General features: G+C 32.8%; 4 protein-coding genes across 4 annotated transcripts; 2 read left to right on the top strand and 2 right to left on the bottom strand.

Annotated features, from left to right (window-relative positions):
* Positions 1-1,000: 1,000 nt before the first annotated feature.
* LOC138138485 (uncharacterized) lies at positions 1,001-2,351 on the bottom strand. Its single transcript, XM_069058454.1, has 7 exons — positions 2,296-2,351; positions 2,165-2,246; positions 1,889-2,114; positions 1,719-1,840; positions 1,418-1,669; positions 1,327-1,365; positions 1,001-1,277 (listed from the first exon to the last, which is right to left on the bottom strand). Exons 2-7 carry the CDS (start codon positions 2,226-2,228, stop codon positions 1,129-1,131), a joined length of 852 nt encoding a protein of 283 aa, XP_068914555.1. The 5' UTR covers positions 2,229-2,246; positions 2,296-2,351; the 3' UTR covers positions 1,001-1,128.
* Positions 2,352-4,835: 2,484 nt separating this feature from the next.
* Positions 4,836-6,132, top strand: LOC138138630 (uncharacterized). The gene is made up of 6 exons (XM_069058618.1): positions 4,836-4,989; positions 5,041-5,272; positions 5,324-5,436; positions 5,487-5,747; positions 5,799-5,837; positions 5,894-6,132. Exons 1-6 carry the CDS (start codon positions 4,938-4,940, stop codon positions 6,055-6,057), a joined length of 861 nt encoding a protein of 286 aa, XP_068914719.1. The 5' UTR covers positions 4,836-4,937; the 3' UTR covers positions 6,058-6,132.
* A 1,233-nt stretch (positions 6,133-7,365) lies between these two features.
* On the bottom strand, positions 7,366-8,760 carry LOC138138506 (uncharacterized). Its single transcript, XM_069058484.1, has 3 exons — positions 8,278-8,760; positions 7,627-7,716; positions 7,366-7,568 (listed from the first exon to the last, which is right to left on the bottom strand). Exons 1-3 carry the CDS (start codon positions 8,758-8,760, stop codon positions 7,512-7,514), a joined length of 630 nt encoding a protein of 209 aa, XP_068914585.1. The 3' UTR covers positions 7,366-7,511.
* An 11,903-nt stretch (positions 8,761-20,663) lies between these two features.
* Positions 20,664-22,235, top strand: LOC138138535 (uncharacterized). Its single transcript, XM_069058512.1, has 5 exons — positions 20,664-20,819; positions 20,873-21,086; positions 21,135-21,253; positions 21,655-21,915; positions 21,971-22,235. Exons 1-5 carry the CDS (start codon positions 20,768-20,770, stop codon positions 22,147-22,149), a joined length of 825 nt encoding a protein of 274 aa, XP_068914613.1. The 5' UTR covers positions 20,664-20,767; the 3' UTR covers positions 22,150-22,235.
* The last annotated feature ends 2 nt before the right edge of the window (positions 22,236-22,237 follow it).

A 22,237-nucleotide genomic window follows, 5' to 3' on the forward strand; every position in this document is an offset into this window, starting at 1 on the left:
GTATTAAACGCTCGTGCGTTCGCACTCGCCTTTAAACATTCTTGCGTGGATAAAATGCTATCTAAAACACTTATACAATAAAATTGATTGCAAATAAACATTAAAAAATTAATGCAGTAGCGTTTTTATTGGCTCCATTAAAAATAGACGAATATTTTGGTGGGAAAACTAGCGGAACAAACAAAGCGAATGCTGTACCACAACAGTGGGTAAATTGTGACGTCACCGGCACTCGCTCCCCACCACTATTTTAGCTTTCGCTCCGACCGTATCAGTAAAGTATCCGTGGGTTCAAACAATCGAGTAAGCAAAAAGGGGCATTTTCCTCACACAGGACGATTTGTTTAAGCTCATTCTGGCGAGAAGATAATTATGTGTGCTTCTTTGATAATAAAAGCAACACAATAGGTGGCGAAAAACAACACTTTTCTTCGTCAATTATACAACGAATATAAGTAAAGAAAGGCCTGGACTGCACAGTTTTTTCTCAGAGGATTTCCGGATCGTGTATGGAGGAAGGAGTATTCAGGCCAAATCCGGAAATACTGAAGGCCAGGACTGCACAGTTTTTCCTCTGAGGATTTCCGGAGCATATATGGAGCCCTTAAGGGGAGCTTCAGATCACATTAAACAAGGGTTTTCGTGATTTTATTTATGCGCTGCTTATTTTATGCACTTTTCGTTTTGAGCTGTAAGTGAAGAAAGCAAGTGGTGAAATTGGGGGAAGACTTGGGAATGAACCTTGGGCCAAGAAGTGATCTTGATCTCTTGATTTGCAAAGAACCAGCGAATTAACTAGTGAATTTTTCGCAATCTCCAAAAATTATTTTAGCTTAGTAGGTAATAGGTAGGAGTAGTTAAAATAAATACCACACAAATATTATTCTAATAAAGAACAACAACATGAAATAATGTCTTTTTATTTTGAAAATTTTGGTTTATACACTTGCATTGTCTTTAAACGTGAATTTGGGGATAGAAACATAGCTAAATAACTTCATAAGCTGAACATTATAATTAAAAAAGTGACAACATTTTACAACAGTTAAAAACACATGTTAATTATTTTTTCAGTGAACTGCAATTTGTAAAAACATTTAGTGTACCAACTAACTTCTAGAGAACATTTCAATTTACATCAGTACATGTCAACAATGGAGGAATTATGCATTTGCATTCGATTTTAGAAAATCTTTTACCTAACTGACTGATTACATTGAATTTTTCAAACACTTGACCAATTTTTAACACCCTCTCCCCAAATACACAAACGTCATCTAAAACGTTCTAATATTTTATCTGAAAATTGTGAAATTTAAATACTACCTGACCGCGAATCGCCTCCAATAACTTCAGTACCATCAGCTAAAAAGATTTTGTGATTTAAACATTACATTTGATAACAAACAAAACTTACGACAAACCCAACCGATGGGACAACAAAGCGCATCTAAATTTTTTTCATACAAAGGGGCACATCTGTCTTGAATGTGCTTCCAATTCTTGAGTTGCTGTCCACAAGGCATTGGTTTGCAAAACGGTTCTTCTATTTTGTCAGAAAATCCTTTCTGACAAATACACTTCATACACGAATTCTTAGGCAGGAACGCTTGTCCTTCCATGTACTCTTTTCCCTCGACCACACATTTTTCAAGATCATCAAAGGGAGCTGAAAGAAAACTTCATTTCTCTACAAAAAAAGTACCTTCAAAAGTTACGGCAGATTTCCCCAACTGAACAACAATCATCCAGTGAATAATTCAAGTAACATCCAGGTTTTGGCCTTACGCCTAACCATTCAGGACAATCCAGAACAGCACAGATAAAGGACGGTCTAACACTATTTGAGTAGTTAATGTAAGTGGTGCGTAGAGATTAAGTGTCAAACCTTTCTGATATGGAGCAAAAACATGCTTTATCACACGAGGGGGACGATAAACTGTCTTCAACGATTTCCGTATTGGCATAAGTCTGTCCTCGAAAATGACAATACTTGTCCCATGGACCTAGACCTTGACAAGTGTATTTTATTGGACAAAAGTTACATTCGTCATAGTGAGGAATACATCCCAAGTCATGATACAGGTTAACTCCAAGGCTGTCACATTGTGCAGCTGCAAGTTTATTTTGTTGAAATAAATAAATTACAATTTTGAAAAAGTACTGGACGTAGTTATAACAGTTGAAATTGTCATAAAACCCAAAAAAAGACAGGAAGTAAGTTTCATTTTTGCAAAATTTCAGAACTGAAAAGACATGCATCAGATTCAAGTGCATAATAATAGCTGAACTCACCTCAATATCATGTATACAATGACAACAATATCAAATCTGGGGTTTTTATGAATGAGTTTTTGCAAGCTGTATTAATCAGACGTTATTGAAAGTTTTTTTGTAAAGTAGTTCCTCTAGCTTTTTATTCTTACCTTTTATACAGGTGTCCCGGAACTCGCGGATCAAACTTACAGTGCGTTTTCCTTGGTGATAACTGAAAGCAATAGCGTGTAAAAAAAAGGACACGGTATAATCGATTCTTTGTAATGAATACTTAAAGTTGACCAATCAGAAGGATGCTGTTAATTTGAATTTCACGTAAATTTAACCAACAGTTTGAATTGCCTAGCAACATAATTCTAGTAAGAATGGTATGGAATTTCAAGTAAATATTTGGGCAACTGTGAAGATTTTGACAACGTCAAGTGATAATTTGATTCGAAATTGTCAAACTTCATATTGAAATCATGAATACAGCTGTAGAGTATACCGAAATGCTCATTCTTTATGGAGAGTGCGGGCGCAATGCACGTGAGGATACAAGGGAATATGCAATACGTTTTCCACGACATTTGCCACATCCAAATTATAACGTATTTCTACGGTTGGTGGATCGTGCTCGAGGCACTGGGTCCTGACAAAAAATTGGTGGTTTCCAGCGAGAAGTTAGAACGCCAGAGACTGAAGATGCTGTTCTTCAGTCCTTTGATGACGACAGTAAAAGTAGTATATTTGAAGAACTATATTTACCGCGAACCTATCAATATTTTAGAAGAACTAAATGACAAAATTCACGAATATGCTTAGACTGGCAAGGAAAAATTTCATAAAACGAGCTTGCCTATTCCTTCAGATGAAAGGTGGTCATTTTGAACACTCGTTATAAATTATTCTTTTTATTTTGCATGTTTTTTATTTCATTTGTTGCATTCTACATCGTTTAAGTTATAAAATTTTATCTTAAATTTTTACTAATAATGATGCTAAAATAAATAGGTTAGTTCAATTTTCAATTCAGTTTTGTCTTCTTTCTTTCAGAACTGCCACTATGCTTGATCTGTTGTTCAAAACCTACGTGTAACTCCAGCTTTTTTGCAATGCAATGTCAAGAATGTTCCTCAAAGTCTTTTCTTTCATTTCGACGATGACGAGTCCCGCTCGTGTCGCTGCGCTAATACGTTGCAGTGTTGCAGCTGCAGAGTGTATGCACAGGAATCAGGATAAATTTCTTGTGATTCCGATTCACTTCACAGGCCCTGCATATTTCACTTTTTACTAAGATTTTTAAGGTAGTAATATTACTCACTTGACGCTACGTCGCCATTTTACCTTCCATCAACAAAGGTTCAATTCATCATATCCCTCCCGTCAATTTTCCATACCCCTCAAGGTTACAATTGCTCTGGAAATTTTCACTCATAACAAACCATATCTCATTCATTGCCGGAAGAAGAAACTTCTTGCGTTTCCTGATTTAGATTCTTATACATTTGTTAACCTGCCTTTGGCGAAATTATCCCATTTTTGTTTATTTCAAAAGTAGCTGTCACTTTTGACGTCTGCTCCGACAAGTCGACCAGATAAATATTGAAAATAATTTTATGATTCATCGAATTATACGTTGCTTGGCAATTGAGGGAAGGTACTCAATTTTCTCATAAAGGGAAAATTAGATCGAGCTCTATTGGTCAATTTGATTAATTCATAACTAAAAAGCTGTTGCACCCTGAATATTTTTCTAAACGTTTTTTACCTTCATTACCATCAAGGAATATACAGTTTAAATTTGATCCGCGGGTTCTGGAACACCTGTATATTATTTATAATTTTTTCTCAGAGCTACATTTACTTAAAGGAAAGTGAGACTGTTTCGGTTTTGGAAAAAGCAAGAATAAGATCTGAGGATGGAAGGAACAAGAAGAAGTAGAGAAAGTGCAAGAAAAATATTTGAGATGGCTGCTAGGAGTGGATAGAGAAACGCCAAGTTACACAGTGAGGCGAAAATGCAAGAGGAATATGCTGAGAGTGAAAGGGGAGTGGATGGAAAGGAAAAGTACCGGATACTAACGGAATGTTGGAGAAAAAAGAAAAAGAAGCAGAAGAAGGAGAGAGAAAAATACTATCAGAGAAACGGATATGCCAGTGAAGAAGTGGAAAGATTAAGAACAAAAGGAAGATGGATGAATGTAGAGCTGAGTGAAAGGGACAAAGACACGGACAAGCAAGAAAGAAGGAAAAGAATAAAAAATCCAGATACAACAGGAAGTATAAGAGGTGTATGACAGAGAGGAAATTCCGGAATACCTGGGGAGAAAGAGAGAGTGCAAAAGAAGGAAAAATAATACAGTAATCGTTGTTATGCTGTAATGTGACCTATTACTGTACGATTTTGGGTACAGTAATATAATATTACTGTACAAAATGCGAAAAAATATATTAATTTTTGCAATTGTATTTTTATGTTTTTAATCAGGAATCCGAAAGCCAGAGGGCAAATAAAGTAAACAATTTAAGACTTTACACTTTTAAAATTTATAAACCAAGCAAGGTCAAATTATTAAGAAGCAAGTGTGAACAAGGTCACAATATTATAATTAGATATAAAAATTGTAAACAATTTTCGTATCAGTACTGTTCTTGGCTTCGTGTGGATAAAACCGCAAATGCGTCAACTAATTCTGATTGTACAGTTTGCCATTCTGGCAAACGTTTTTGGTAAAATGATGAATTTTTTAAATAACCGAATACTTGATAGTAATTTTGTAGCTGAAAATTGTGACAAGCTCGGGATTTTACTGTACGAAGAATTAAACTGCACCCCGATTTATAGCAACTCATCAACGTGCCCTGTCAAATTTGAATGCAAAGATTTTGGAAAACTCGACTCCGCTAAGTGTTATTACAAAGGCAAAAGTTACGAAATTGATGAAAAAATTCCAGACACAAAAAGTCGCTGTCTAAATGATTGCCGCTGCGTCGAAAATGCTTATTCTTCTGAGTAAGATAATAATTGACTGATTATTATTGTTAATTCATTGAATCATTGAAGATTTGCCGGTATCGAGTGTCCCGACCTGGTATGTGACTATTTTGCGGGCATTAATCCTAATTGTACGATGACCTACTCGTTTAGTGAATGTTGTGCAACCGGAAAAATTTGTAGTAAATCATAGACACCAGAGCTTGAGCACTTTCAAATTTCGGTATTTCAGAACCTTACGAAAATGTAGCGAGGTGTAATTTCAACGGTAAGGAATACAAAGAAGGTCAAGAGTTTCTACCACAAGATTCGTGTCATAACTGTATATGTCAAAAGGGTTTTACTGGTAAAATTGAGGAACCCGTCTGTAGAAGGCGGGTTTGTGGGGTCCAGCTTGCGTGGACAGCTCCAATCCTAGGAAAAAATTGGGCACCTGTATACGCTAAGGAGTCTAAAGGGGGAATTGTTTGTTGTCCGAGTACTTATGTTGGTCGTAAGTTTACAAAAATATTATTTGGTGTGATTTTAATTCAATCGTTTTAAGCTGACAATTCAGAAGTTGTAACGGGAGATGCCAAATCAGGTAAATGCAGAAATCTGTTTGTGCTAACGACTAGGGTATTTATTTTTCTTCTTTAGATGAGTTCTGTCGATTTGGTAATACAACAATAAAAGTTGGTCAGTCGTTTGAACGCACTGTCACTTCTCATTACAAAATCCAGTGCGAGTGTTCAATTCCACCTCTTCTTACATGCTTCAAAATCAAAACAACAAACGATGAAGATTATGATTATGAAGAGTAAAAACCGCAGCAAATGTTGTCAAAATATATATTTGAAATTGACAAATAAATTATTGAACATTTGGTCCAAAATGTATTCAGGTGTAAATGAGTACGCCCAGGATTACTTAGGTAAACAGTCACAGTTTTACAAGTGTTCGAGTCTACTGTTCACTAGTTCCATAGATGTTCTACCGGTGATAAATCTGTTGACCTATGAGGCCAAGACAAGGCAGCATTGGTATAAAAAAAAACTCTTCAACATTCTATTCTAAAATTTTTCTGTAATAATAAAAAAGGTACAGTTACGAATCAAAGAAAAATGATAAAGATCGAAACACATAGGTACCATAAAAAGTTTCCTTCAGATGTTATATACTCTTGTACACCAAAAATTATCGTTATTGATTGCAAGCGGTCTGCTAATAATTTACAAAATAATATAATTTCCAACAATTGGTTAAGTAATGTTTTTGTCAGTTTACGTAGCAAGAAAACAATTTGTATTTGTTTGTGTAAGAAGTTATCAATTCTTAGATAATTATTAAATTCAGTGCAAAATTATGAGGAAAAGATCGAGGACAGGTCAGAAGAGCATTTGAAAGGCCACTGACAATAAAAACGTGCTCGAAATACGAGATTCTTTTCGTCTTTGGTGGCGTAGTAGCTGTCACGGACAACTATCGCCAGTACCGTAAAAAATTCGACCGTCGCATATTTTACAAAATATTTGGAGACGTCACAGCAATTAAAATTGTAAAACGTAGCTTTCTGTAGAAAACATGTTTGCCAAGAGCGTAGCTATTTCCTTCCAAGCACAGGAAATAGAATATAAATTAGTTTTTGTGAAAACCATTGTCTATGCACATGCATAGGATTCCGCTGCGACATGACCGATAATTTGCAACGCCTTCTCTGATTTGTTTTCTTTTTGATCACTTTGTATGTGTATACAGGGTGTCTTAAAATTATCGCATTCCGAGTTCGGGGCTTAGTAGGGGACATTCTGTTGACCAAGTAAAAATGTTAAAAAAAATAGCTGTCACTTTGAAAAAAATATCAAAGTTGCCAATATTTGTTCAAAAGTACCTGATTAATATTCTAGCTATGTTGTACTTCCCTTCTGAACAAAAATTTCAATTTCATGAAATGTCTTTTCATTTATATTTTACATAATTTTACATAATCATCCTCACCATATTTCAAAATGAATGTCAACCATTTATATTTTTTATTTGAAGAATACATGATGAAATGTTTGAACCTTCAGACCCATATATCTTTGTAAAGACCTCCTCTATATTTTTTATTTTATTTTTTCGGGATTCCTGAGATTTTTCTCTACAAGACCCCCGACTTGGAATACGTTAATTTTGCGACACCCTGTATAACTGAGAATTTTGTTAAACATTGATAAATGCAAAAGATTTTTTGAAAACAGTGTTGATAAATGCTATCTGCAGTTACATTCACTTACTAGGTTTTGCTAAATTGGATTATATATGTTAAATATGTAATAATGGCAACGATCATCTGTAATAATTGACAAATAAGTATTAGATGAAGTACTGAATTGAGATTATTAACATACTGTGTAGATAATTGTCCAATTTAAAGGTAAAGAACCCCAAACAGTAAATTTTAGGGGATTTAGTATTTGATCCAAAGCTGACACTGGTTCCTAAAATTTGCATGTCAACTGTATATCATATTACTATTAAAAAATCCATACAAATTTATATAACACCATTGTATTCCTTGAAATTTCAATGATTTTATCCATCATTATATTATCCTGCAAACAAATAAACTTTAACCATGCACATATGGCTATATTATTTTTTTACGAAACCTGTTCCAAAACTTTTTCAAGCAGATCGGTAACAATCAAATCGTGCAAAAATATAGTCACAAACCACACGCAAATGACAACGATTAGAATCCCATAAGACGCAAAATTTCTCTTTTCAGTTATTACAGCAGACACACCGAGAAAAATATCATTGGTGAGTAAACAGCAATCTGTCACGAATTTAAACAAATATAAAGTTTCCAATAATTTGTTGATTTTTCTTGCCAATTTGCGTAATAATAATATAAAATGGAATGCTTCACGCAGCGAGAAGTCATCATTTTTTAAATAATCGTTCAATTCAGTATAGAATTTTTTCAGAATTAAAGGGAAAAAAATCAAGGACAACTCAGAAATGCAATAGAAAATCCACTGGCTATATAGACAAACACGTAACACCAAGTCTTTCGTATTGTTAATAAAATAATAAAAATCACCGTACAGTATCATCACAATTATGCAAAATTTGGCTGCTGCGTATTTTGTAAAATATTTAGAAACGTCGCTACAATTAGAATTGTGAAATAATTTCAAAGCGTGGCTCTCAATTGAAAAGATATTTATCAAAAGAGTGGCCATTTTCTTCCTTTTCATATGTAGAACAGATATTAAGCAAGTGTTGTAGGTGCAAATTGTACAAAATTGAAAAAAATATGAAGAAGCTTTCAATGAACTGTCGACTCCATAATATGTTATATATAATATTATATTTCCCAGTGTAAAAATTAGTATCAAAAAGTGGAAACCAGTCTTCTTGACAACTACTGGTGATGAGCATTGGTTTTCCAAGCTATATGTCGGAAGTGCAGTGTATTTCCAAATTTTCAACATAACAAGTATAAAACCGTACAACTTTTCAGAATACCACTTCATTGTTGTTTCTCTAAATTAATATATTGTCTACTTGTAATCAATTGGACTTTTACTAAATTGTTACATTAATTGTAAGTGTTTTCATGGCATAAGTGAAACTAAACATTGACGTATAATTGATAAAGTATCTTTACCTTTCATAGAGTAATTACTTTATTGATTCTTAACTGGAAGTAATAAATAACTCAGTGTGAACTAAAGTTGGTAAGCAAAATTGTGAACAATTTTAAAACATTGTAATGTACCTAACTCAAAAACATCTGAACTGTCAAAAATAAAATTATAACAGGTGTTCAATTGAAAAGTTCATCGAGTTAGCTTTGACTTTATTTTTTAAAAGACAACAACATCGTAAATTAAGTTGGTTAGACAAAGATAGCGACAAAGATCAAAGCCAATTCGATGAACTTTTCAATTGAACGCCTGTTAGTTTTCGAGTTGGTAAATTCGCAAATTATTTTCATATTACCCGGCTGGTATCCATGATACATTTATTTAAATTTGATATAGTCAAATTAATTGCAAATTCTGGAATATACAGAATTATTCACATAAGATGATGAGCTTGACCAGATAAAAATGCAACCCAAAATACAATTCACAAAGCTATCTCAATCCGTATTACATTATCATAATGCACATACAACATAGGTAGTTTTTAAGCGTATGAATGTCAAGTTCTGATAGAAAACTACCTACTTCTCTCAACTAAGTTTGATTTAATTACAATAATAAGCAATTAAAATGACGAAAGTAGTGGGTAAGTAGAATCATGTCGGTTCTATCATTTTTCGAAAACATTTTCAAATACTTACCTAATATAAACAAACAATAATGACAGATATCTGTCATTATTATTCGTTTATATACCTTTCACACTAATAGAATGTCTACTTGGATTCCTGATTTTATTTTTACATACCAAAACACAATGTATGCTTTGTAAAATGTATTTTGGGTTGCATTTTTACCTGGTCAGGCTAGTCATCTTACGTGAATAATCCTGTATTACTAAAATGGCAAGCTAAGAATTTTCAAAATGAACTATAGGATGATTTTATTAGCGCCAGAGAAGAGTGTTGTGTAAAATTATTATAATTCTTAAGGATGAACTGGAGTAACAATCTCAGGAAAAAGTTGCGGAATTCTTATAATGCTATGAAACGTTTATTACGAGAAATCAATATTTGAAAAAATAGTTTTTAATTTTTGGAAACGAATTGTAATGAGTTGCAAGTAAATTTTGTGTTTATTTTCTTGATATTTAGATAATTACTTACATGTGATTTTACAATCTTTTGACTAAGACTGTACGTGAAAGTAAACAAAAGCACACTGAATTTCTATTTTCATTGATTTCTGTTAAAGTTCTTAACGTAACTGCAGTAAAACGTGCGATATGAGTGTAATGTTGCATACCGACGTCAATTATATGCATTTTGTTCACTTTTATTGAAATTAAAACAGATACATAACCTCAAAAACCGTGTTTTTCCACATGTAATTAGCGATTACAAGGAAAATCCTCGACCAACTTTTTTTGTAAATTCATTAGAAAATTCTACGACATCGATACTTTATGTGTGAAAAATTTAAGAAAAATTGGCCTTTTTGAAATGTGTTTTTTATCAATTTTTATGCGACCATTGCTCCATTTCTCATAAGAACACGTGTAAAATATCCCGAAACTTTAAAAGGTAATAACTTTAAAATTCCTCGACCAATTTTTTTTAAATTTGGCACAGTACTTTAGAATGGATGAAAGGACTATTGTACCAATTTTAAGCAAATTTGGCCATTTTTCAATGTTACTCCAGTTTATCCTTAAGGGTGCTGTGAACTACTAGGCAAAATCGAGGAAAATGGTGCAAACGCGGATCGTGTTTCAGCCCACATTTTTAACTTTGAAAAAGCGGTCGATGTGTCTACATATTGGTAATATCTGTATCAGTGACGCTACGTTGACAGATTTTTTTAAATATTTGTATATTTGAAAAAAACCGTATTAATGCTAAAAACGGGAATCGTCATAACTCCCTCGAAAATAAGATTTTTATATTGAAATTACACTCAATATGTAGCTGTTAATGTTATCTATTCAGCTACAATCGTAGATTTTTGTTTAAGGTGATATTTTGTAAGCAAAGATAGAATTTATAGATAACGAATTTTAAAATAAAATAAGAAATAGGCAACACAACTTACAATAAGAGGGAAGATTTATGAGGGTCTCAGCAGGTAATAAGTGAAACGACTCTTCCAAATGTTTGCGGTAAGTAAGGCGCGTAAACAAGGAGGTACATAATATCCATGTCGTTATTACTAGAATTTGGTCGGCTACTAACAGCACGCAGTAGGAGGTATTGGTCAATATGATAAAATAATTTCACAAGGGTTTTCCGCATCACCTCAGAGGTACTCTAATTGATGGGTTGGCTCTTATGAAGGCCTCAGCAATAGCCCTATCTCCATTAAATTAGTGCGACTTATCAACTTTCTTTAATTATAAAAAATGTATTATTATTTTAACAAAAATCTGTTTTTCAAAAACTGATATAAAAATTTTAATAAATTTATTTATTCCTTATCTAAATGACTAGAAATTAGAATTGAATTAAATTTAGAAGATTAAACCATGGAAAATTATAACTCTTTTTTTAGTATTCTTCTAATCGGCTGTGTTCTTTTATGTCTAGGATCTACTAATTCCGGAAGTAAAGCCCCAAAATAAAATTCTTCCAAGTGATTTTCCATATTTTCACACCAGAATCTATCGTCTTTTTTAATTATGCAGTATTTTAAATCCGAATTGAATTTCTCTTTCGTTGGAGTGTAAACAACGAAGTAACAAATATTGCGATTGGTGACGTGCAATTGACCTTGTACTTGATAATAATACGGGTGAGATGTTTTTAATTTTATATACTTTTCGTCATCTATTGTTAAATAATCAATAATCTTATTTTTTATACCTTCTTCAATTATTATTTCACGTGCGGAATTTTTCTTTCACTTTTTCTTCATTTTGCATTCCATGTAACAGTGGTTTAGGTACAGAATTTCGAGTGGATGATTTTTCTGAATATAAAATTTCATTTACCGTATTTGCAGTGTCAGTATTTAAACGCATTTTACAAATTTTCCCGAATTTACTAACCATAAGTCGAAATGATTGTTCTCTATACCATTCAGGATTTGAATTTTGCCCTCGAGTTTTTTGTTCTATATCAGAAATGTTGACGCTAGAAACCTCATTCAAAAATTTAATCTTGGCATTTTCATATTTATCCGTAGACATGTCTGGAAATTCTGGTAATTGTACGATTCTGTTTTAAAATTTACCAATATTGCTATATAACAATGTTGGAGTTGCTATGATATGAAGCTGTTGATTGGTTGGATCTGTGCAAAATCAATATTGTTCAATAACAATCTTGCTAAATTTTGAAACAGAATCGCACTAAATGCCTCACAGTTTTGACTATAATCTGAATCGGTGCTGCAAGCACGATTTTTAACTTTTCGACCCGTTACCTTTCTGTTTTGACGTAATTTATTTACTTTCTCACTATATTCCATTGTATATTTTCCTATATTACCATTATTTAATTCCTGAGATATCGTAGAAATAAATTGACCTTTTGTGTGATAACTAATTGTTGCAGCATAGCATCTACCTTCATAAGATCCTTTTAAAGAAAAATTTATTCTTTTACCCCCAACAAATTTATTTAGAATTGAATTATAAGATTCCGCTGGTTTCCAGGATTGTTGACCGTCTATTTGCATTTCTACCTGACAGAAAATACCCAGAAACTAAACTCTCAACAGATCGGTCGTGAAAGCCTCGTTTCCTCGACGAATTACAAAGTTATTATTCTGATAATGATGGTATGAGACACAAATAAATTCAATGCAGTCGAAAGTAGAATAGCGCCCAAAAATAGTACCTATATTAAAAAACGAGTTTCATAAGGAAGTGTTTATTTCATGAGTCCAAGTTTATAAAACGAGTCGCAAAACGCGAGTTTTATAAAGGACGAATGGAATAAACGCCTCATGAAACGGGTTTTTTAATACTATTTTTTCTATTTTGCACCTTTCGAGCCGTTTTTAAATCAAAAGTAAGAATTTTAAAATTCTGGAAAATTTTATGATGGTTGGCAAAAAACAATTGAAACCTTTGTCGGCTTTGGGATATTAGCGCGTATTTGCTGATGCTGCCAGAATCCTCTAGACTTTAGTAAATTGTACTACCCCTATTATAGAACCGCTTTCAGGTGTTACGATTCTGTTTTTGGTATTGTAACAGATCTGTCACCGACGCAAATAGAAAAACATTTATTATAACATTCTTCCTCGAAGAATCAGTACATAATTTCAACAACAGTTTATAACAAAATACGTTTCCTGAAACTTTGTTCGAATGGATGTTTTGGAACTAGAATTTAAAAACGTGCAATTTATCAGCGTACGGAGTATACTACAGCGTGATCACTGATCAACAATGACTGAGTCTGTTGGCAATGAAACAATTGAAAAGTACCGGGTTTTTTGTCTCGTAGTTGGCACTGACAGGATTTTTTAACTTGAGACGACATTAAGAACATTTTTGGTTATGTCAGTTATATTTTTGCTATTACAAAAATGAACCTTTCTTGGTAAATATCAAATTTGCCAACTTTTATTGTTACCAACAGATTCAGTCATTCTTGATCACATCGTATCTTCGTCCTACAGTCCAGCTGTTTCTGTTCAACGATCACCGGCACCGCTTCGTAAGGGGCAAGGGAACGGTAACTAGGTATAATGTCATAAATTTGTCGGAAAGCACTTACACTGACTAAATATGAATAAATAATTCGTGGAAACTTCGGTGATGGTTACTGGAACTGTAAATTCTAAGTAGCGATGCGATTGATGGACATTTTCAATGCGAGAACAATGAATTTGTATTCGATTAAATTCTAAACTGTATACAGTTTAACTTCGACAATTCGGACACACTTTGGTTCTCTATTAATTTCTTTTAATCGATTCGTAAAAAAACGTAACATAAGTATGGCAACATCGTGACTTCAAAATTTTCAGAATTCCTAACCAAACTTTTCTTCAGATATACAGATTGTCATGGCCAAGCATCGTTTTTTTAAAGTTGAAATACATTATACCTATTGCTTCATTGAAATTTTTTGTGTGCCTAGTATTATAAATTCATAGTGGAAATTAAATAAAAAATAAAAATTTCATACCGAAGGAAGTAATTTTGAATATGAAAATTAAATATTGTGAGCTCAAAAGAAACGATTCATACTATTGACTATTGAGTGATGATGTACGAAATTTTATGTGGCAACTGTGTGCGTGTGGTATAGTTGACATTGGTATGACATTTCATATGCCTGCATTTGCTTTTTTTTATACTATTGCTTGTCTCGCTAACATCAAAATTAACAACAAAAAGGATGAATTAAACTTTAGGAAATTTGATGTACTCGATTTTTTTCCAATTGACTGTAAGTTGTACAGGAACAATTATATATCAAGATGAAGAATTTTATTTAAAAATGTTATCAAAATTGAAGGAGTTTTATATGGATCATTTACTAGTACAAATATTACTTATTAACGTGCAGATAAATAAACTAAGGAATTATAGGTACAATCATGTTCAATACAACAATTTTATTTTTCGAGGGTAATGTGGGTTCAACATTGAACAATATTTTTGCCAGAAAACTTGTGTACTGTGCAAAAATATACTTTTCTTGAATTCAACAAAAGAGGTTTATAATCCTCTTCTCCGGCAGGTAGGTATTCAGATTAGCATAAACTGCATCCTATTCTAATTTTACTGCCATTACAGTCCTACGTAGAGCAAAATTCAGGCGTTGAACAGTAAGGCTTGGAGATTACCCTTGTAAAAATACGAAGTGCCGCTGTATTTATTACGTGCATTTTGTGACAATAACTCCCGCTGAGAAGGGTCCCGGCAAACCCATTCTTGACAGACGTCATGGTAGATCCAGCGTTTGCAGAGTATGCAACCCACATTGCACGAAACCAGAATTTTATTTTACTTCACAGCACCCTTAAATGAAAAATGTAACGTGAATTTATTTTCTTACTAGAGATGAAGTAAATAAGTAAGTACTCTATAGAGAATTTTATAAACAAGTACAGTAAACAAGCAGTTTATTCAAAATTTCATTTTGACTTGAGTAAAGTCAGAAAGTAACAAGGATTGTCATTGTCATTTTTGATAATATTAATACATAATAAGACCAAATTTGAATTAGAATGTTGTGTTTGGCATTGAACGTAGATTCGCGTGACATAAATATTATGCGCCATTTTTATTACACCCTGTATATATACAGGGTATAATAAACCAATTTGTTTCAGTCATACCTTGTTTCCAATTACTAAAATGTCCAATCAATGATATCAACGATACAAACAAATGTGAACAATAATTTGGTAAATGAGCATTTCATTTCAGTATGCGCTCCCACGACAGTTCTTACTACCATGGTCAAGTTTTGACAATTCTGACATTTTCACATCATGTTCACACCACACAAATATTTAGTGTAAAACGTGTGTAGCACACAGCTAAACAGCGCCTACTATGTTTTTCGTTGTGGTCACAATCAAAGTGAATAGATATTATGTATTTACATTTAATATATGTAGTCCAACAAATTGCAAATTTTATAATATATTATTTAAATGGCAAGCTAAGAAAGAATTTTCAAAAGGAACTAGGATGGTTTTATCAGCCCAAGAGAAGTGAGCAAATTATTACATGGAAGAAAAAAGTAATAAACATCGGAAGAAATTACAAATTTGTACTAAAGCAATAATCCTCTGCTGCTACATTTCATTCTAAAAATTCATGAAAAACATAAAATGAATTTATTTTCTTACTAGAGGTGAAACAGGTAAATACATTATATAGAGAATTTTATAAGCAAGTCCAGTAAACAAGCATTTTATTCAAAATTTCATTTTGGCTTGAGTAAAGTCAAAAAGTAACAAGGATTGTCATTGTCATGTTTTATAATATTCATAATAATAAGACCAAATTCGAATTAGAATTTTTTGTTTGATATTCAACGTAGATGCGCGTGACATAAATATTATGCGCCATTTTTAATACACTCTGTATATACGTATAACAGGGTATAATAAACCGATTTGTTTCAGCCATATTGTTTTTGTGGTCTAAGAGGCCGATTTCAAGTTGAGTTGCAACTGGTATTGTCATGGTAACGGCACAAAATTGCAAGTTTGAGAAAGATGACGCATATTAGTAATTAATGTGTAGGACAAAGATAGCTACACATTTGCGCTGCACCAACTATTTGTCACCCTGACTTGAAATCGGGCTAGAATGAATACAAACAACATTTTAATTTGTTTGAACTTTGAACTATAAATGATAATTAGACATTAGTCATTATAAACAGTGTGACCAATTATTACAAAAAGTGTCTAATCAATGATACCAACGATACAAACAAATGTGAACGAGACTTTGGTAAATGAGCATTTCATTTCAGTATGCGCTCCCACGACAGTTCTTACTACATAATTACCAAATTTATCATCACAATATGGAAATACAGTGGTCTCCCCGTGTACCGTCTGGAAGGCGAGAATTTGTCTCAAACAAAAAAAATTGTTTACAAAACGTCACATACATTTATCTTGGGAATTTTGCTAATTATTATTGCACCAGTTTACATTACATATGTGGAAAATGATCAAGAAATGGACAGCTATGTACTCTTCCTCTTCTTCGGATCACTCTATATCCAAAGTGTTGGAATAGTATTAATTTTTCATGTGAAAAGACAAGCAATAGCAACAGTTTTAACGAAATTGCTACTTTACGAAGAAAAGCTATTCAAATTTTGCAAATCCACAAATACTACAAACAAAATAAAAACTAACTTCTTTGTGTATGCATTTTTTCAAGTGATTATCGTAATCACTATAATAATTTTGGACTATGACGCATTCACAGGAAACTTGCCTACCGTATTATCTACTATACTCGAATATTTTGGATTGATTTTTAATTTCAATTTTGACTTTTTATTGGCATTTATTTTATTTTCAATCAACGACTTATACAGCAAGCTAATTTTTTCCACAAAAATCAATCACACAAATTGGAAAGAAAATCTTCAAATGTTTCGAAATTTACACAGTTTATGCAACAATGTGAATAGTACTCTACAAGAAATTATTTTGTTAAAAATCTTTACTGACTTTACATTATCAGTTGTAACAGTATTTTATGCGGTTTACGATCTGCCGGAAATATTCCTTGAAACAGATTTATTTACGGTCATGCTGAACTCGATACTTTATAATCTTTGGATAATAAGAATTTTCATTTCTAATTTCACAATGTGTTACAAATTTGATACAATCGGCCAAAAAGTAAACAAGTGTGATATTTGCATGTATAAGTTTATGGAATTTAACGTTGCAGGAAAGAGTGTTCGTACAGATTACTCAAGAAAACTTTAATTTTTCGGAATCTTATAAGAATGTGAGTTAGTTATAACTACTGTAAACTTTTTTAGATAAATATGAAATAATCTGTAGATGGATCTTATACATTTGAGAATGAACGCAGCACCTTCACAATTTATTGTTTGCGGATTATTTCCTGTAAACTGTAAATTGATATATACAGTAAGGTTTTTTCTGATTAAACACATTTAACGTATACGATATTTTTAGATGGTTGCTGGAATTTCTAGCTACGTTATTTACTTAGTGCAATTTAGCTCCAGTACTAAGTGATCATCCAAATATGTGTTGTGTAGTTCATAACAACTAAGAAAAAATATGAAGATCAAATATAGTCGATTTCATATAAATGTTCATCAAGTGAGCTGTGCATGTGTAAAAGCACCTTTAATTTAGTTACATTGCAAAAGTCACATTTATGAAGGTCATGTCCAACAAATCTTTACTTGGTAAAAATACAAAGACAGAAACAAATAAGAATTACTTTAATTTTATCAGTAAAAAGACGTAACATTGCTTTTGAAATCAGCAATGTTAATTAAAATGGACAAAACTGAAAAATTAGCAAATCGAGTTCGCACATAGCAAGCAACTTTGAAAGTCAAAGTTACTAGCTTTGGCTTTAATACCAACAGAAAATCAGATTTTCATGGCTTGCTTAGATGCACATTTATATGAAATTGAGTATAGGTTGCTTACGAATATACTATGTGAAATAGCTAAGTTTATGTGGAAATACAGTAGACTCTCTATTTGGTGTTTCAAGACCTTAGATATTTCCCAAACCAAGAAATGTATTTATAAATCATTCCATCCATTTCTTTTAGGAATTCTCGTAATTGTTATTATAGCAAGTTACATAAGTTATGTAGGAATCAAACAAATCATACCGAGTGATCAAAAAGAAAAAACGAGTCAAGAGTGCTACCTCATCTATTGTTTTATCCAAAAATTTGTCTTAGTGACTTACACATATGTACAGTCGTTGACCAAAATAAAATAGGACAAAGTAAATTTCGATTGTGTAATTCGATATTTTTGCGAAATCCATCTCTTAAAAAACAAAAGTGTCAAAAATAAAAAAACAATTCTGATAAGTGTCATCATTCGACAATATTTCAAAAACTCACAATCATTCAATTGAACAAAGTGACAGTGACGAGATGACAAGTGAAAAAACACAACCTAACTTTTTGTAAATCAATCGTCAAGTCAAATCAAGTTGTAATCTGAGACACATACGACTCAGTTACACTACATAAATCTTTGAATTGTGAAACTGTCTAAGGTAACACTTTGTCCTACTCCTCTACGGTCCTACTTTATTTTGGTCAACGACTGTATGTGCAAATATGTATGCAAATTTCATTTTGACTTTAATAATGTCAGAAAGTAACAATGATTGTCATTAATGTCATTTTTGATGATGAATAATAAGTAATAATAATTTAAAAAATATTCGTCTAAAACCAAATTCGAATTAGAATTTTTTGTTTGGTATTCAAGGTAGATGCGCATGACATATACATTATATACCATTTTAATACACCCTGTATATATAACAGGGTATAATAAGCCGCTTTGTGTCAGTCATGTATTGTTTTCGTGGTGTTAGAATTAATACAAAGAACATTTTAATTTTTTTGAACTCTAAGTGATTAGTCATTAAGTCATTATAAACAGTGTGACCAATTATTAAAAAAAGTGTCTAATAATAATGATACCAACGATACAAACAAATGTGAACGAGACTTTGGTAAATGAGCATTTTATTTCAGCATGTGCTCCCACGGCAATTCTTACTACATGATAACTAAATTTATCATCACAATATGGAAATACAGTGGTCTCCCAGTGTACCGTCTGGAGGGCAAGAACATGTCTCAAACAAAAAAAATTGTTTACGAAACGTCACATCCATTTATTTTGGGATTTTTGCTAATTTTTATTGCATCATGTTACATTAAATATGTGGGAATTGAACGAGAAATGACCAGCTATGTACTCCTCCTTTTCTTTGGATCAATCTATATGCAAATCGTTGGAATAGTGTTTATTTTTCACGTGAAACGACAAGCAATAGCAACAATTTTAACGAAATTGCTAATTTACGAAGAAAAGCTATTCAAATTTTGCAAATCCAGAAGTACTTCAAACAAAATTAAAACTAAGTTCTTTGTGTATGCATTTTTTCAAGTGATTATCCTAATCGCTACAATAATTATGGACTATGACTCATTCACAAGAAACTTGGTTGATGTATTACCTATCCTAACCCAATATTTTGAATTGTTTTTTTATTTCAATTTTGACTTTTTATTGGCATTTCTTGTATTTTCAACCGACGACTTATACAGCAAGCTAATTTTTTCCACAAAAATGAATCACACAAATTGGAAAGAAAATCTTCAAATTTTTCGAAATTTACACAGTTTATGCAACAATGTGAATAGTACTCTACAAGAACTTGTTCTGTTAAAAATGTTGGCTGACTTTACATTAGCAGTTAGTACAGTGTTTTATGCGATTTACGAATTGCAGGCAATAGATGAAACAGATTTATTTACGGTCATGCTGCCCTCGATTATTTATTATTCTCTTTGGGTAATAAGAATTTTCATTTCTAACTTCACAATATGTTGGAAATTTGATACAATCGCCCAAAAAGTAAACAAATGTGATATTTTGATGTATTATAAATTTATTGATTTTTATGTTGCAGGAAACAGTATTTGTAGATATTTCTCAAGAAAACTTTCAGTTTTCGAAATGTTATAAGAATGTAAGCTAGATAACTACTGTAAACTTTTTTAGACAAATAATCTCTAGGTGGATCTCATATATTTGAGAATGAAAGCAGCACCTTCACAATTTATCGTTTGCGGATTCTTTCCTGTAAACTGTACATTAATATATACCGTAAGTCATTTTCTGATTAAACACATTTAATGTCTACGATATTTTTAGATGGTTGCTGGAATTTCTAGCTACGTTATTTGCTTAGTGCAATTTGGCTACAGTACTAAGTTCTTTTAGGAACTCTCTTAATTGTTACCATAGCAAGTTACATAAGTTATATCGGAACCAAACAACACATACATACATCAAAAATGTTTTATCGAAAAGCTTGTCGAACGCATACGTATCATCATAAATGTTAGCATAACATTATCTTATAAGTGCACTGACCTGCACCGTGCATAACCATAACCGCATCATTTACACCTTCTGAATGTTATCGTTGCATACAACACAAATAATCCATGATTGTAAATCCCCATTTCCATACCAAGTAAATACCCGTCTACATGCGCTAACTCGAATGCAATTTTTAGCAATATTTCCTTACCACGTCGGTGAACATTTCTTCCCGACCTTCAGATAAAACGATATCGTTCATGACAAGTTTGTATTTAAGCACACCGTAATTCATGTAATTTGTAGTTCAGCAATCATAATGAATCGATTGACAGACCTGTTAGTTTTTTTATTTTTTGTCTTCACAAAAGGTACAATCAAATAGTTTGGCAATTTAATTCATTGCAACAAAAACAAATTTCAGGTGAAAACTGTGACAACTTAGGTATTAATATCTACGAAGATTTAGCTTGCAAACCTGTAAATAAAGGAGGTGAGTGCCCCGCAAGTTATGACTGTACACTGCAAGCTCCTAGTTCAGACCAATGTGTTGTCCGAGGGCATCTGTACAATGTAGGAGATAGTATTCCAAGAACCACATCACGATTCAACTGTGAATTTGGCTGCAGATGCAACAGGTATGCGGAGAAATTTAATAATTCCACATAAATAATTTTCAATTGTAGGCCTGATGTATCCTGTCCTCAGTGGGGATGTGGGGACTGGGCTGGGGTACCACCCCTGGCTGAGGGTTGTTATCGAAAATATGATTTGGAAGCTTGTTGCTCTACAGGAATCGTATGCCGTAAGTTACTTAAAATATATCTAAAGATCTTAAAAGCTTCTATTTACTCGTATACAGGGTTATTCACGAGTAATAATGGGCCTTACAAACATTGAAACGCAACCAGTTATACATCTCCATTTTTTTTTTAATTTGTCATGAAGTTGACAACTAAATTTTTTAGGTTATTTTTATTTAAACACAAATACATTTATAGGTTTGATAGATGTCACGTAACGACAACTGGAAATTGTCATAATAAAAGCAGTCTTGAGTTATTTGGTTGCGTCGGGACATTTTTAGGCCTATTATTACTCGTGAATACCCTGTATTGTTAGGTGTCTAGCTGATTGTCATAAAAACTTGTTTACTTTTTGTATTTTACTTTTGTTATATTTTACGTATTCATACTTTGTCTTCAGCTCCTTTCAACGACACCACGACATGCGTCGTCGACGGTGTGGAATACAAAGCCGGCGAAAGATTTTTTCCCAAGGACTCTTGTTACGCCTGTCTTTGTCAAAAAGGTTTCAACGGTAAATTCGAAGCACCTTATTGCAAAAGAAGCGGCTGCGATGCACAGGTAAAACATCAATCTGCAACCCAAAAATCTTGCGCCCCACTCTACATAAAACGCACCGGCGATGGGGACAAGAAATGTTGTCCTAGGGAATGGACCTGCCGTATGTTATAACTTGCAAATGCGCCGCGACACCTCCTAAGATAACCCACTTGCAGCTGATGGTTCCGAAGTGATAAAAAGCAGCGGCAAGAAATCCGATTCGACGTGCAAATTCGGCGAAAAAATATTCCAGATTGGAGACAGTTTCGAGAAGGAAATTCAGTATTTGTTCAGACCGTTGAAGATCAAGTGTGAATGCAAAGTACCTCCTTTGTTGATTTGCCAGGAGGGCTGATTTTTGCGTTGTTATTTTCGCTAAATCACGTTTTATAGACTGTGTCGAGTTAGGTTAGTTTGATAAAATAAACTTATAATTCATAAGT

Source organism: Tenebrio molitor, chromosome 9 (genome assembly GCF_963966145.1).
Source record: "Tenebrio molitor chromosome 9, icTenMoli1.1, whole genome shotgun sequence".
NCBI lineage: Eukaryota > Metazoa > Arthropoda > Insecta > Coleoptera > Tenebrionidae > Tenebrio > Tenebrio molitor.

Bases quoted from the DNA above. Each gene is read 5' to 3' on its own strand.
- LOC138138485 (XM_069058454.1), bottom strand. From the start codon at position 2,228: ATGAAACTTACTTCCTGTCTTTTTTTGGGTTTTATGACAATTTCAACT. The intron at 2,115-2,164 runs GTACTTTTTCAA...ATAAACTTGCAG, and splicing joins AACTGTTATAACTACGTCCA to CTGCACAATGTGACAGCCTT. The intron at 1,366-1,417 runs GTAAGTTTTGTT...AAATCTTTTTAG, and splicing joins TCCCATCGGTTGGGTTTGTC to CTGATGGTACTGAAGTTATT.
- LOC138138630 (XM_069058618.1), top strand. From the start codon at position 4,938: ATGCGTCAACTAATTCTGATTGTACAGTTTGCCATTCTGGCAAACGTT. The intron at 5,437-5,486 runs GTAAATCATAGA...TCGGTATTTCAG, and splicing joins TGCAACCGGAAAAATTTGTA to AACCTTACGAAAATGTAGCG. The intron at 5,838-5,893 runs GTAAATGCAGAA...TTTCTTCTTTAG, and splicing joins AACGGGAGATGCCAAATCAG to ATGAGTTCTGTCGATTTGGT.
- LOC138138506 (XM_069058484.1), bottom strand. From the start codon at position 8,760: ATGAAGTGGTATTCTGAAAAGTTGTACGGTTTTATACTTGTTATGTTG. The intron at 7,717-8,277 runs GTTTGTCTATAT...TGCAAATTTTAG, and splicing joins CGAAAGACTTGGTGTTACGT to GAACCAGTGTCAGCTTTGGA. The intron at 7,569-7,626 runs GTATGTTAATAA...CAATTATTACAG, and splicing joins ATTGGACAATTATCTACACA to ATGATCGTTGCCATTATTAC.
- LOC138138535 (XM_069058512.1), top strand. From the start codon at position 20,768: ATGAATCGATTGACAGACCTGTTAGTTTTTTTATTTTTTGTCTTCACA. The intron at 20,820-20,872 runs GTACAATCAAAT...AACAAATTTCAG, and splicing joins ATTTTTTGTCTTCACAAAAG to GTGAAAACTGTGACAACTTA. The intron at 21,916-21,970 runs GTATGTTATAAC...ACCCACTTGCAG, and splicing joins TCCTAGGGAATGGACCTGCC to CTGATGGTTCCGAAGTGATA.